Source organism: Meleagris gallopavo, chromosome 2, assembly GCF_000146605.3.
Source record: "Meleagris gallopavo isolate NT-WF06-2002-E0010 breed Aviagen turkey brand Nicholas breeding stock chromosome 2, Turkey_5.1, whole genome shotgun sequence".
In the NCBI taxonomy this organism is placed as follows: domain Eukaryota; kingdom Metazoa; phylum Chordata; class Aves; order Galliformes; family Phasianidae; genus Meleagris; species Meleagris gallopavo.
The window spans coordinates 76813206-76827274 of NC_015012.2; the positions used below are offsets into that span (position 1 = coordinate 76813206).

General features: G+C 37.8%; 1 protein-coding gene across 2 annotated transcripts in view; it reads left to right on the forward strand.

The window, feature by feature from the left end:
* The window catches only part of ME1 (malic enzyme 1), a 157136-nt gene that overhangs the window by 113619 nt on the left and 29448 nt on the right, over positions 1-14069 (forward strand). For both annotated transcript variants that reach the window (XM_010707673.3, NM_001303206.1), the window contains 1 exon segment: positions 9883-9992. In XM_010707673.3, the coding sequence (XP_010705975.1) occupies positions 9883-9992 (110 nt within the window).

A 14069-nucleotide genomic window follows, 5' to 3' on the forward strand; every position in this document is an offset into this window, starting at 1 on the left:
TGTGACATCTGTAGTTCCATAAGTCAAACAGCATGTTGTGTAATTAATACTTAGATACAAATAAATTCTACATTCTCTATTTCTCTTATCTAACTTCCAATATGATTCTTTTACTCACAAGTAATTTGTATTGCAGGTAAACAAGATACTTCAATGCTTTAAAAACACCATCAAGGATTTGGGGAGGGTGCGATCTGTATCATAAATGATCAAACAGTACACAAATTGTGGAATGCATTTAATCTTTTGGAAATCATTTTAGAATTCCTACTACCAACCTTTCTGACATTTCTGAAAGGCCATTACTTTTTGCATTTTAACAGTAAAGGTGAAAGCTGTCAGTGGTAAAAGCGAGATTTCCATCTGCTCATTATAGCTTAAGAAGCAGCTGAAAAGAACAGATGTGCTGCCCCAGGCTTTGTACTAATTTTCCTATCCAATTTCATCTCCTATATTAGAGCACACATCTATAGACTCATACAAATCTATTTGAATACAGAAGTGCAGGCATCTTGATTTAACCTCCTATAGGCACTTAGCTATCTTTAGGATCTGGTAAAAGATGTAATACCTTCTCCAAAAACTCACTGCATTTGCTTTATATCATTCAAGTCTAATTCAGTAAGGCAGCAAGACACGTACTTAAGTTGAAGTAAAGGAACAGTCTTGTTGATCTAAGCTGGAATCCTCATATGTTTAAGTACCTTAATAAATTAGCCTTTATTGAAGAAGTATTTTTAAATATAGTTAGACCTAGATGTGTAAATATAGTGGGAAAAATATGAAACATACTGATGTAAAATTATCAGCCACGGATCCCTTTTTTATTTATTGCTTATAGTGCAAACCCTCACCCTTTTATAGAATATGGGGAAAATTTGTATCTGGGCAGCCCAGTGAATATACGAAAGTTCATTCTCAAGGACAGATAAGGCTTTTATAAACAGAACTAATTTTATGTGCTATGTTGCAAAACTCCTTAAAATGCACTTAGGCAACTCAAATTTAGTTTGTTCGAATGAGATATTTTCTTTCTCAAGTGCAGCTTTCATTTTAAAACAGATTTGAGAAGCTGCTCAGAGTAACATCTCACGTCCAGATTTAGGAATCTGGGCTTCTCAGAACACGATTCCAGTATTCACTGTAATTGTTAATATATACAGTATAGCATCTTTCATCATATAGATGGCTTCCCCTTGACATTCCCATGTTCTTGCTGAGCAGTGCTCAACTGCTACTGTATGTACTTATTTTTTTATAATTTTGGCAAAAATTTAGAACATTGAAATCTTTTGTTTGAAAAGTGTGTTGGCTGCGATGGAGAGAGTACAGCTCCCAGCACAACTAAGTCTCTGTGATGATTTTCTTGGCACAGTAAAATATTGTGACAGTCTGAAACAGTCAGTAATAATCATAGTTTTTTAACATAGTTTTTTTTTTAATATATACAGCCTTTCTGATTGAATGTAAAGCCACTTAATTAAGACTGCTCATTACATTTTGAAAGCTTGAAGAGCTTACTAAAGATTGCTTTCAGTTTTGAGAGGGCAAGATGTGATTTGCACCTTTAGCTGCAGATAAGGACTCATAGGGGATCGAGCTGCTCGTTCTTTCCAGATGAGATGGATTTTTCTCTTGTTTCTTTGTTTCACTGATTTAGTCTGCCGAGACACTTGACTGCTCCATCTGCTGAATAGCCTTCCTTCCTTTTGTGGAGGTCACGCTGCCAAGTCTCTAAAAAAGAACTGCAGCAACTGAAAAGAAAGAATATAACCTCAGATAATCTTTCTCAGATCTGCACTCATCTCTTTTAAATGAATATGAAACTGAACATAATTTGACCTTGTTCATTGGTCAAAGGCACAGAGCAGCGAGAACAGTAACACTGAGAAAAGAAGTAGAATAGCTTGGAGAAGCAGAATCACATTTCCCAGAGTTGTACTTTATACTTAGATGGGGTGAGGGTCATAGAATTGTATAATAGAATCATAGAATGGCCTGGGTTGAAAAGGACCACAATGATAATCTAGTTTCAATCCCCCCTGCTATGTGCAGGGTCACCAACCAGCAGAGCAGGCTGCCCAGAGCCACATCCAGCTTGGTCTTGAATGCCTCCAGGCATGGGGCATCCACAGCCTCCTGGGCAACCTGTTCCAGTGCATCACCACTCTCTGTGCTAAAAACTTCCTCCTAATATCCAACCTAAACCTCCCCTCTCTCAGTTTAAAACCACTTCCCATTGTCCTATCACTATCCACCCTTGTAAACAGTCATCCGTTCTCCTGTTTATATGCTTCCTTCAAGTATTGGAAGGCCACAATGAGGTCTCCCCTTCTCTTCTCTAAAGGATTAGGTAACAAGTGAACTAGTTCAAATTCACGAGGAAATGTCACTCTAATTCGTTGTACTATTAACTTCGAGTACATGTGGAATTTATGTATTTATTTATTGAGGAAGAAAGTTGTCAACATTTATAATACAGTAGTGTTGTGGGTTGTTTTCTTTTAGTTGTTATTTTTTTCCTTCCCTGATTTAATTTCAGCACTAGCAAAGCCTTCATACTTCTGCATTTGTGGAAATTTTTGTGTGGTATGTTTTCTCATGGCAATGAGATGGTCTATTAGTGCTGATATTTGTGTATGTCAAGAACAGAGCGTAAGAGTTTGGCTCGTGTCTGACTTGATGACATTTCAGAACTATAAATTATTTGTTTAACAAGCATAAGACTATCTGTGTCATCCAGGCACCTTCTGGCTGAGGGAAGTTAAATAATTTTCACAGTGAGAGAAGGCAGGTTGGCGAAATCCCCAAAGAGGAGATGAATTTGAACACACACATTGCAAGATTGTATGGAAGAGGGAGGCATTTTCATGCTACAAAGTCTGCAAACTAATTGGTTTTACCTACTTGGTCTTACACCTACATACTCACAAGCATCAGTCTTGTGTGTCCTGGTGATCTGCCCAGCATTGCTCATGCACAGCACTGAAGGCAGAAGAGCCTTGACTGTGAAGCCCACGGTGCATTTCCTGGGTTCCTTGTGTCTGAAGATGATACACTTCTTTTAATACAGGTGTTCCACACCTTTAAGATCCAAAATCTATACAAGCTCGATTCTTTTTTGCCAAATATCTTGGTTAGTTTAGTCTTCAAACATATTAGACAAATCTGCTGTCTGTCTGTGTGTTCTCATGCTGAAATTTTTCAGACTGTGTTCTGACTTCCTGCAGCATCAGTGTGTATGGAATGTGCTGTGATAGCATGCTGCTGTTGCTGCTGTTTTCCTGTGGTCATGGCTTTCCCTTTAAGTTGAGCTCAGGTCTGTTGCTCTTCATGTAATCAGGACTTTTTTCTTTCCAATTTTTCTGCAGTCAGTACTGTCTTTGTTATCAATGCAAGCTGTTCCCTTTATATTTCCATTGCTTTTTATTCTGGTGCTTTTGTATATGTTTCCAGTCATAGCTCATTCATACTAGTCCATATCTTTTACAAGACTCTATAAGCATGCACTGGAAAAGTCAAGGTTGTAATAGAGCCCAGTTCCTAAGAACACTGTGTGAAGAACTTTAGAACAAATATCTAAATGCAAAAAAAAAAACAACAAACCAAACTAAAATAACAACAAAAAACCCACTCAGAATTACAAACAGTGCTAACTTAGATGAGTTATTTAACAGTCTTTACGTTTTACAGCCTTGAAAAATTTGATAGCTAATTCAATGAGATACTGAAGTAGAGGAAAGCTACCTCAGATTCTCTAGTGACCATCAGTATCAGTCTTTTAGTTGAGCAATAAATGCACAAAAATTAAACAGAGTATCCTTAAAAATGTTTTCAATTTAATATTTCAACGAAGTCTTCAATTTAAAGAGCAAGTAGTAGTCTCTACACAGTGTGATGCAACCAAGATTATAAAAAATTAAGTTAAAAAATAGACCACCTTTTACTTGTAGTAATTGTTTATGCTCCTGTATTGCAAAAGCTTTCAGATGATTTCTTTTTTTGCACGGGAAGCCCCTTATGTAAGAGGTGTCTGAGCATGGACTGAAAATCTGTTTTTGTTTGTCTCCTTATAAGCATCAGAGATACTCTCCACATAACAGACTTCCCTGTGGAAAGCTGAGATGCTGACAGTTCTTTAGAAAAAGTTCTGCAGACAATCTCTTCCTGTGAAGAATGCTATGTCTCCAACTTGCTGTTCCAATTCAGGACCAAGAGTGAGAATTATCTGTTATTTAAAGATATCTCTCCTGGGAAAGTATTCTCATTGCAGCACTGTCAGGAGCTGAGTACACCTTGAAGGGTTTTCTGTCCTGTGCAGCTGCAGCACATCAGGATTTTATGCGAGTGTTTCTTGTCTCCATCACTTTTTTCCATGGAACAGACAGGTAGCAATTAGTGCGGAAATCTCCATCCCCCTCTGCCAAATTTAGTTGAAGTTAACCAGAAGGTTCAAATTGTGTTAGAAGAAGGGATACTAGGATGGATGCATGATGAAACAAAGTTAAAAGCTTGGGGGAGGGAAGATATCCAGGTCAGAGGAGCTACTGGGAGGGACAGTGGGAAGACATTCCTTCCTGAAAGCTTTGGCACAACAATGAGATTGATGATTGTTGTGCTTTAAGTTTGCTTTGAGCAGTGAGATGTATGGAAATGAGCAAACTTGGAGCACTTGGAGTAGAAAGGAATAAGATTGTTTCCACATTGTCTTGATGCACTATAAATGGGCCTGGCTGGCAGTGGGACTGACTGACGCACAAGAAAAAGGAGAGAATGCCAATATTGCTACCATTTTGCTTCAGCCCCTTCTTGGGAATGGGTGTCAGCAGCCAATTCTGATGGCTTTTAAGTCTCTTTCAGTTCCAGACCCCATGAACAAAGAAAATACTCATACGGGATTCTGGAAACTCTAAAAGCCTGAAAAACAGCTACTTGCCCCTTTAGGAAGGTTTCCAAAACAATGGCTGGCAATAAGAACAAATGATCTAAATATATTTCCAGAAAAAAATATTTGCTGCAGAAGTAAGTGTGGATTTCACTGATCGTATGGTTTGAATTCAAAATCATGCCCAAACTTTTAATGCTCCCGTTAGATTCTTGAGGGTTTTCCCTGTTTGGGGTTGCCAAAATGCTAGTATTATGAATTTGGTATGGTTAAGGAGCTGTGGACATTATTCTCCAGACCATTACATAAATATATAATCCAGAAAATTATTCTGAGAGATTAACATTGTTGTCATAGACAGTTGAATTTAAATTTATTTATAAATAGAGCAAAATAAACTAAGGCTGTTACCCAAAATATGTTGTAAATAAGCAATAGCATTAGAGTGTTTTCTGACAACAACACATTGTTCTAATGGACTGTCTTTTTTTAATCCATTGTCCAGTATTTGCCTCCTACACTCAGTGACAAATCTGAAGTTACATACTTACCATCACTCTTGTCAGCATTTTCTGTCCATAACAGAAAAAGGAAAGATGCCTTTGAATTTGTGTCCAGTTGGATTGTGATTCAGACTGCCTACGTGACTTCAAGAGACTAAGTTTCAAGTACACAAAATGACGTGGGTGATGAAACAGGATTTATGAGGGAGAGCAGTTGTCTGAATTATCATTTTTTAGGGATGATTTATAATTTTTTTAATCAGCTACCACAGTGACAGAGCCCAAACAGATGAAAGAGAGGAATTTGCAGCTACGAGATACTTGCCTGCTGGAATCCAGCAGTCCCAGCCAGATTACTGAAGCCAAGCTACTGCTACCAGAGAAATATTTTCCAGAAACAAGAAGAATTGATTGCAGTTGACGCTCACTGGTTAAGTTCTTTCTTTGGTAATTTATATCACCTTTCAATGTGAACATGCATGTTAGTTATATGCTTCCTCACTTTCCCAGTTATCCCCTATGTATACCTGGGTGAGGCATAGTGATGCATAAATGTTGTTTCTATTTCAGGCAAGTGATAAAGTGTGATATGTTAGATGTGACTCAGACTTACAGCACTGCAGGATCATCATATAGGATGTTTGCTTGCTTCCATGACTCCATTTTTACTGACACATTCAAATTAGAAAGATTCCAGGTTATATTTTGAATGGTATGTCTTAAAGTTTCAAATATGAAGATGAAATTCTCCTAAAGCATGTGATGTTTGACTTCAGCTACTTAGATAAGCAATATACAGATTAATAACTTCATTTAGTGCTATAGCATTATGTAGTTCCACAGCTTTTAAAATATAAAGAAATATCTCTTAAGGCTTTTCCTATCTTGACAGGCACTTGTTTGAAGAACTTTGCCTCCTAAGCTTCTTGTTCTTCCTGGAGCTGCTGGCATTCAGCTGTGGGCCTTCTCCCTTTATCTTGCCCCATGTAATAGTCAGCCGCAACCATTTAGTATACTTTTTTAATCTGATTATGTTGTTTGTAGCAAATCTCAGTGTGTCATCTGAGGAAACTCAGTGAAGTCAATCTGTGCTGTATATGTGTAAAGAATTGATGAACAGATGTTAGGAGTATTATGTCTTAGGAAGTTATTATCAAGAGTTTGGGCCTTAATTAAGGCCTGGTTCTGTGACTAAATGGGGCAGGGGAAACTGTGGACCCATGCTCTGAAATGGAGGAAAGGAGGAAAAGGTAAAAGGTAGAGAGATGGGCCTAAGAACAAACAAGGGAGAAGGCAATGAACCAAGGGAGAAAACTAAGTTACTAAATATGATAGCAGAATGCAAGATAACGCAATATAATATAATATAATTGGAATTGAAGCTAATAAATAAAATAAAATGAGAGAGTGTCCAAAACCTAAGGCCTTATTCTAATGCTGAAGGTGAGATGGCTGGCGAGTATACACCACAAAGACAAGCAATAAAATAAGGGGCGATCTCATGACTCATGAGCAGTTTTATCTTTCCTTCTGAATGGAAAATGGAAACAAACAGTGAAGTCTTCTGGGAGCTGTAGTTCTCTTCAGTAAAAGGTATCCTGGAACTATTGACAATCCATGGAACTAGAGCATTAACTCTTTAACTCCCAGTGCACTACATGATACTGTGATGTGGAATACCGATAACAAAAATCATAAAATCATAATAGTTATACTCTTAGATTTCCTCTTACCATAGCGTTTTAAAAATGATATGAATTACAGCACTGTAGTGGTCTACAGTTACTGTAATTTGAGTTGTTTGAAAAGCACAACAGGGTCTGATGACCTAACTTGGGCAAGCAATAAAGTCCTTCTGTCCTTCCTCATCCTGCAGACATTTGTCTACCATATCCACCTATACAGAAATACATTTCCAAACTGAAAATCACACGGGATCACAGAATAGCTAGGGTTGGAAGGGACCTCAAGGATCATGAATCTCCAACCCCCCTGCCAGATGCAGGGCCACCAACCTCCACTTTTAATACTGGACCAGGCTGCCCAGGGCCACATCCAATCTGGCCTTGAACACCTGTAGGGACAGGGCATCCAAAAACTTGTGATGAAGTGATATGAGGCACAAAAAAGAGAAACATTCTGTTTTCATGGGTGTTGATTCGAATATTTTCCCTTTTTAGAAGTCTCTAACTAAAACCATTCAAAAGCCAGTTAACTATTGCAAGGGGGTTTTCTGAATTGCCAGAGATTTTCTCTTCTGTGTTGCTTCATTTGCATTTATCACCTGTTAGTGGTTTTAAATAGCAGGTGCAACTGTGGGAGCAGGAGTGCTCCAAGCAGAGAAATGCTACCTTTTTCTCGACTGTCATGGATGCCAGTGACTGAACTTAGCTGGACTTCTTTGATGCACTAATGCTAAACCTTCACAAACCTCATGAAATACTACTAGTCATGAGCACCACCAAGGCCTCAGGCTTTTACTTCGGTCTCATATATATCACTTGCATTGAATAAAAATGAGGCATATAATTTTCTTCTGCTGTAATGTCAAAATTTGAGAGGCCCAGGATTAGACTGTCATTTGTTGGGCCTTTGTTCCTTTTATTTTAATCAATCAGGCAAAGTATCTTGCTCCACAGTATGGGTAGTGTGCTCACTACAGAGTGAATATTTTCTATTGAGACTCTAATTTAATGTATATCACAGAGGGTTTTGATATGTGTCTAGAAAGGCAGCAAATAAGAAAATAGAGAAAAATCAAATGCAGATGAGAAAACTGAATGTTTTACTTGGTAAAGAATGTCATAATATCATCAGAAAAGCACTTTGACCAAGTTCTGGGGCTTGAGAGTGTTAATCTCATTAGTTTCAAATTATTATCCAACGATTAGCTCCTGGATCCTTATGGAATCACAGCAATTCATATCAGATACTGAATAGCGTTAGAGATTTAAGATAATTTTTGAAAAGTAGCTGTATTTTCTTCTCTTATTTGAACTCAGCTGTGGTTTACTATACTCAATTACTGACTAGCCAAGTTGTATTTTAATGGTTGTCTGTCATGCTGCTGAAGAAGCCCAGGTTTTTCCATAAAAGCTGAAGATGCATATATTTTAAGCAGGGATTACCATTCTTGCCAGTGGAATCTTTGTAGTTTTGTTTAATTGTAATGTGGGTGTAAACATGTGATTTCTATGGAAATTAGTTACAGGAGTTTTTTGCATTTTCTATACTGATGTCTATGCTAACAAACAGCTGACAAACATACGCAGTTTAAAGAAAACTCAATTACCATTAGAGCAGAGTATAGTGAACTGCCCATTACATGTATGTATTGCTTTTCTGGATGAAGCAGAAACTGCTTGAGATCTTGTCTGCTTACTCTCTAATGGCAATAACTTCATAACTAACAAACCTTGCTTCAGTACTCTTTAAAAGTTTTAAACAGAAAGTCTCTTACTCTGTGTGAATTGACATTGGATTTACTGAAGTATAAAACACTTTTTAAAGAAATTCTAATATTATTCCAGGGTAGGATAAAGTTTATGTGATATTTCCAAACCTCTACAGGCAGTTTTAGTACTGACCCTACATTTTAAACTTCTGAAGTTGTACTCTTTTTTCCCCCTTGTGTAAGTATTCCAGTTATGTTTTTTGGTTAGTTTATGTTTTTCTGTTGCTAATGTGCTCTGCTGCAAATGCATACTACAATTTCAAAATATGATGTATTCATATAGTGTATACAGATGTTTTCAACATACTATAGAAAATATCAGTTTGAATTATTTCATTAGCTACGGGGACAACAAAGTGTAGAAATGGCTGGTAGCTTTGCTTCTGAGTGCATTATTTAAGAAAGGTTTCAAATTCGTATCAGACAATCCTTTCTGACAACCCAGTCAAACAGTAGATATAACATTTAGATAACATTTTTTCTGCATATACACAAATTTTTCTTATATTTTAGCCAAGTGTAACTCTATTCAAACTCTGGTTTCCTTCCTTAATATGTTGTCGTATGTTTACCATTTGTCTAGATTAATTATCTTGCTACTAAAAGCTTACTTTATAACAGGAATGGGTTAGTATGGCACTGTGAGTGACGTTGAGCTGCTGATCTGTAAAATAACATTAAAATAAAATCCACATTCTGAATGTGTTACTTCCTTACTGCCCTTCCTATGGGTCCAATCTTTTTACTCATTAGCCGATTGCTCTATGAAGACTGCTGCTGAGATGTCTGCAGGCCTTTTCCCTGATCTTTTATTTTTAACCTAGAACTGAGTAAAGAACATTAGCATTCTAATTATGCCTTGTAGATAATTTATATTAGCATGTAGATACAGAATGTTACAGAAATGTATTAGCAGATGTTATCATATTATATCATCATATTATACTTGTATTCAAAATCTGATTGCAAATATTAGTAGCCTTTTAATACACAATTACATATTTTCATAATATATTGCACTTTCTATTTTGTCTTTCCAGTTATGGCATGAACTGTCTCATTCAATTTGAGGATTTTGCTAATGTTAATGCATTCCGCCTGCTGCATAAGTACCGTAACAAGTATTGCACTTTCAATGATGACATTCAAGGTAACAAACTCTTTTTTTTCTGTTCTGATGCTTACATGTCAGAGAAATAATTTTCCCTATGCTACTTGAGGATGTTAGTATGGGGTCACATTTAGCCTTGGGTTTCCTTAGCATGGCTTTCTGGTGAGCTGTCTTTGACCTTAACCTTTCCTCTCTCATTTATTTCCCTTCTCATGCTTTATTTAGATGTTCACTCTTCAGGGTTTTTTTAGTAGCTTCAATGTGTGCTTAGCTTTCTCATATAAATGATTTACTTCAGATCTTTGGGCAAATGTCAAGTTTTGAGCCTAGACTGCACTTCTCTCAGGGTTGTTTTTTTTTAATTATTTTTTTGTCTTTCCAGTTACAGCTACCATTTCCCTGTGCAACAGAGCTTTCTTGATAAATGTCAACATTTATTTCAGTTCTTACACTGACAACTCAGCTAAGTATCCTTCTGATTTGTGTTGCAGTCTCATGGCTGCATTCAATTTTAGAGGGAAATTATCCCCCTGACTCTGTTTTCCAGTCTGAGTCATTTGTAGAAACTGACGAAAGGAAAAGATCAAGAATGAGAATAAAGATTTCTAGTGAGAAAAGTCGGCAGCAGAAGTCAGAGCCTGTGTGACTGTGCTCTGCTGTGACTTCTGGGTTTTGCCAGTAAGCAAGGGGGTTGCCTCAGGTCTCAGTCTGGTAGGCCTTGCAATGTTTTCCTCCCAAGAAAGGAGACAAGTTCCTTTGTGAGCTGTCTAACTTCTTGTCAGGAAAACAGCACTGGAAAATGACTTCTCCAGAGCCTTAAGTGCACGATTTCCTTGCCAAAGGACTGAAAATGGAAGTACTGGGGTGAGGCACCCAGGGAAGGAAGGACCTGTGCACCCAGCTGCCTCTTGCCCCTTCATGATTTCAGATGTTCTCAGCACAAGTGAGATCAAAACTGGGAGCTGAGCTGTCTTAATTTCCAGTACCTCTCAGGGACACAAAGCCAAGCAGTAGATGCTTCAGTTTTTGAAATCATTTTTGTGTTGCTTGTGGGATCTAGGCCCTATTTCAGGGACTCATGAGTTCCTTAGTCATGCAATCACCCAGAGTCTTTAAATTTATTCAGTTTCTGCAATTTGTCTTTGTGGGTCTTTTAGTATTTCCCTTGGTGATATTTTGGACTTCAGGCTGACCTCCAGCCATAATGCTTATGTATCTTCCAGAAGGTGAAGGAGGATACAGTTAGCCTGCCTTAGCTCTCTGTTGTTTGTCCTCATATCTCCACAAAAAAACCTTCAGTACCTTTTTTGTAGATTGCCGCCTTCCCCTGTACTGTGGAAGTGGAATAACAGCCCAAATACAGATCCAGGGATCTCTTCTTCCTTTTCTCTCTTTCTCTTCCAAGTGTGTAACACCTTAGGATCTCTCACCTGACCACATTACTGAGGTAGATGGTGCTAATCTCTATAGCAATCCTCAGAGGTTTTCCATTTCTAAACAGTACAATTTTTCCAGGCTACTTCAGAAACTGGAACAGGTTGCCCAGTGAGGCTGTGCATACCCCTCCCTGGAAGCATTAATGGCCAAGCTAGATGGGGCTTTGAGCAACCCGATTTAGAGGGAAGTATCCCTGCCTATAGCAGGAGAATTGAAACTAGATGATCTTAAAAGGTCCCTTTCAATCCAAAGCATTCTATAATTCTCCAACACTGACTTGTTTTTATTAGTGATCTTATATATGCGAGAAATATTAGTATTTTCATGTCAAGCTTTACAAAATTTTTAAATGCCTCATTTAAATTAGGTTCAAAAATCTGTATGTCTCCAGTATATTTAGGAAAGAGAGATCGTAAGGATAGTGTGGATTTTTCTTTAAGACACAGGTTTTTTTTCTCTCCCAAAGTTCTGCCTTGCACCAATGCTACAAAATGAATCAGGTCTTCTGACACAAAGCAAGTAGGTTATTAGGGTGGAAGATGATCTCCACTTGGTGAGCCTCCCTGGAAGGAGACAGTGTTGGGATTCACAGTTCAGGAGCCTGAAAAATCCCCTCAGAGAAACCATCCTGTTCTGTTTCCTGCCACAAGGTTTTTGAAGAAACCTGTTAATGCCGGTTAAAGAAGATGCAGGTCTGGAATAACAGTGTCTGAAATCTTGAGTGCTTTGCTAAGCAGATGGCATGTGTATACAGTCAGGGGCAGCCTTGGTGCCTGCAGTTATGCCCCTGCTGCTGTGGCAGCCTGGGTGCTGTGTGCCTGACTGCTGGGTGCCTCTGCAATGGTGGAGCCTCTCATAAAGCCCAGCTGTTGGCAAGGTAGGATGCCATAGCACTCCCTTCCCACTCCTGGTTTGGTTTTGCTGTTCCTGTTGAAAGACTTTTTGCTACTCAAGCACAATCAGTGGCTCAAGGCAAGTTTCTATGTCTTAGGAGTTGAGCATTCATTTTATGTGAGTCTCTCAATGTTTGTCACACAGTGATTGCTTTTAGTCACTGCTGGTGTGGATGAATTTCCCTAGGTTGCCAATTATTTCAGCCAACTGTTGTGATTTTCCCCACTTTCGTACTTCAGAATTGCCTCAATGGGAAATGACAAACTTTTAGAGCATAAGCCAATCTATGTAAGATGTTTCTATGTGCATATAATTCTGTAAGTTTTTATTTAGCATTCTAGCACTAATTTATTGTGCCATTATGGGCAGAGAACCTGTACTTTATGCCAACAAAAATAATTTTGATACAGTGTAATTTCTCCATGTAAGTAACTTCAGTATTCATCATGATCTTAGATGTTGTCTGTTTTTAACAGCTGCGTGCTGTTTAATTGAATCAAAACTTTATTAAAAACAATAAACCTAAAGTAAAAATGTAGAGCATGTAGAGTTTAATATTATTATTTCATTTTCCGTGTTTTTATTTAAATCATATGATAAATTTTTAGCAGACCACTTCAATAATTGGGGAAACATGACCTGAAAGTTATATTATGACCAATTCAACATTTAATCAGTGCAATTCTCAGAAATCTGAATTCTCTGTGAAAAATATTCTCCTTTTCAAAATGTAATTCTTTTTAATGCTAACATTGAAAATGTTTCACTTAGTATCTGGAAATTCCAGTCCTTGAAATCAATTGGAAAAAAGGTTTTGTTTTTGTTGTGATGGGTGTGAGGAGTCAAATCCATTCTCTTACAAGGAATTTGGGAAATGTGAAATTGGGAGATATACCCTAATTGAAATGTTTATATCGTATCTCAAATTCAGATAGTAAGTGTAAACTGTACAAACTTCTTTCCTAATGTGGGGTGAAATGTGCTCACAGGTGGAACAAATGTTAGAATCTTTTAAATTTAATAGCAATGATAATAATAACAACCCTATCAAGACATATACCATAGGTCTATGTGAAGTGTTTTTTTCTTCTGGTATATGCACGCTGTCACCTGTCCATGCTGGTAAATTCACGCTGAAATCAACATGTTTTCAAATAAGTCCCCCAGAGTAGCTTTTGTATACCTTTCCAAGTGTATGTACAAGAATGTGCATATACAAGTATTCTTCTCTTTCATTTTTCCATCATTATGGGTGAAAAAATCTTGCCTCCAGGCAGCCTGTTCCAGGTGGCTCTGCTTGGGCAAGGGCTTTGCACTCCATCACTCCCTTCCAGCCTCAGCCAACAGCAACTCTTTGCTTTATCCCTCCTCAAAGATATCATATTTGCTCTTTTTCAAAGGCTCCACTCCTCCTTCCCTGCACGTTCCCACCCTCCTTGCACTGCTCATGCTGCAGTGTGAAGCAGGGATAGGATTTGTATGGGATATAAACTACCCTTAGCCTTTACCTCACTACTAAATGAAATCGCATCTATTAGATAGGACACTTACTCTCACGTTTTTTTTTCCCAGTAGGAGTAAAAGAGGACAGTGCATTTTTTCCGGCACTCTGTGTCAGTTGGAAGAATGACACTGTTAACATATGATTTCTATTATGTCGTGTTTTGAGAAATACAAGTTTTGGTTTTACCACTTCCTAATTCTTTAGCCCAGAATGAATACTTAAGATCTTAGGATATTCTGCAAAGCTTCCTCTCCTTTTGTTTGCTATGTTTGCTAGCATTT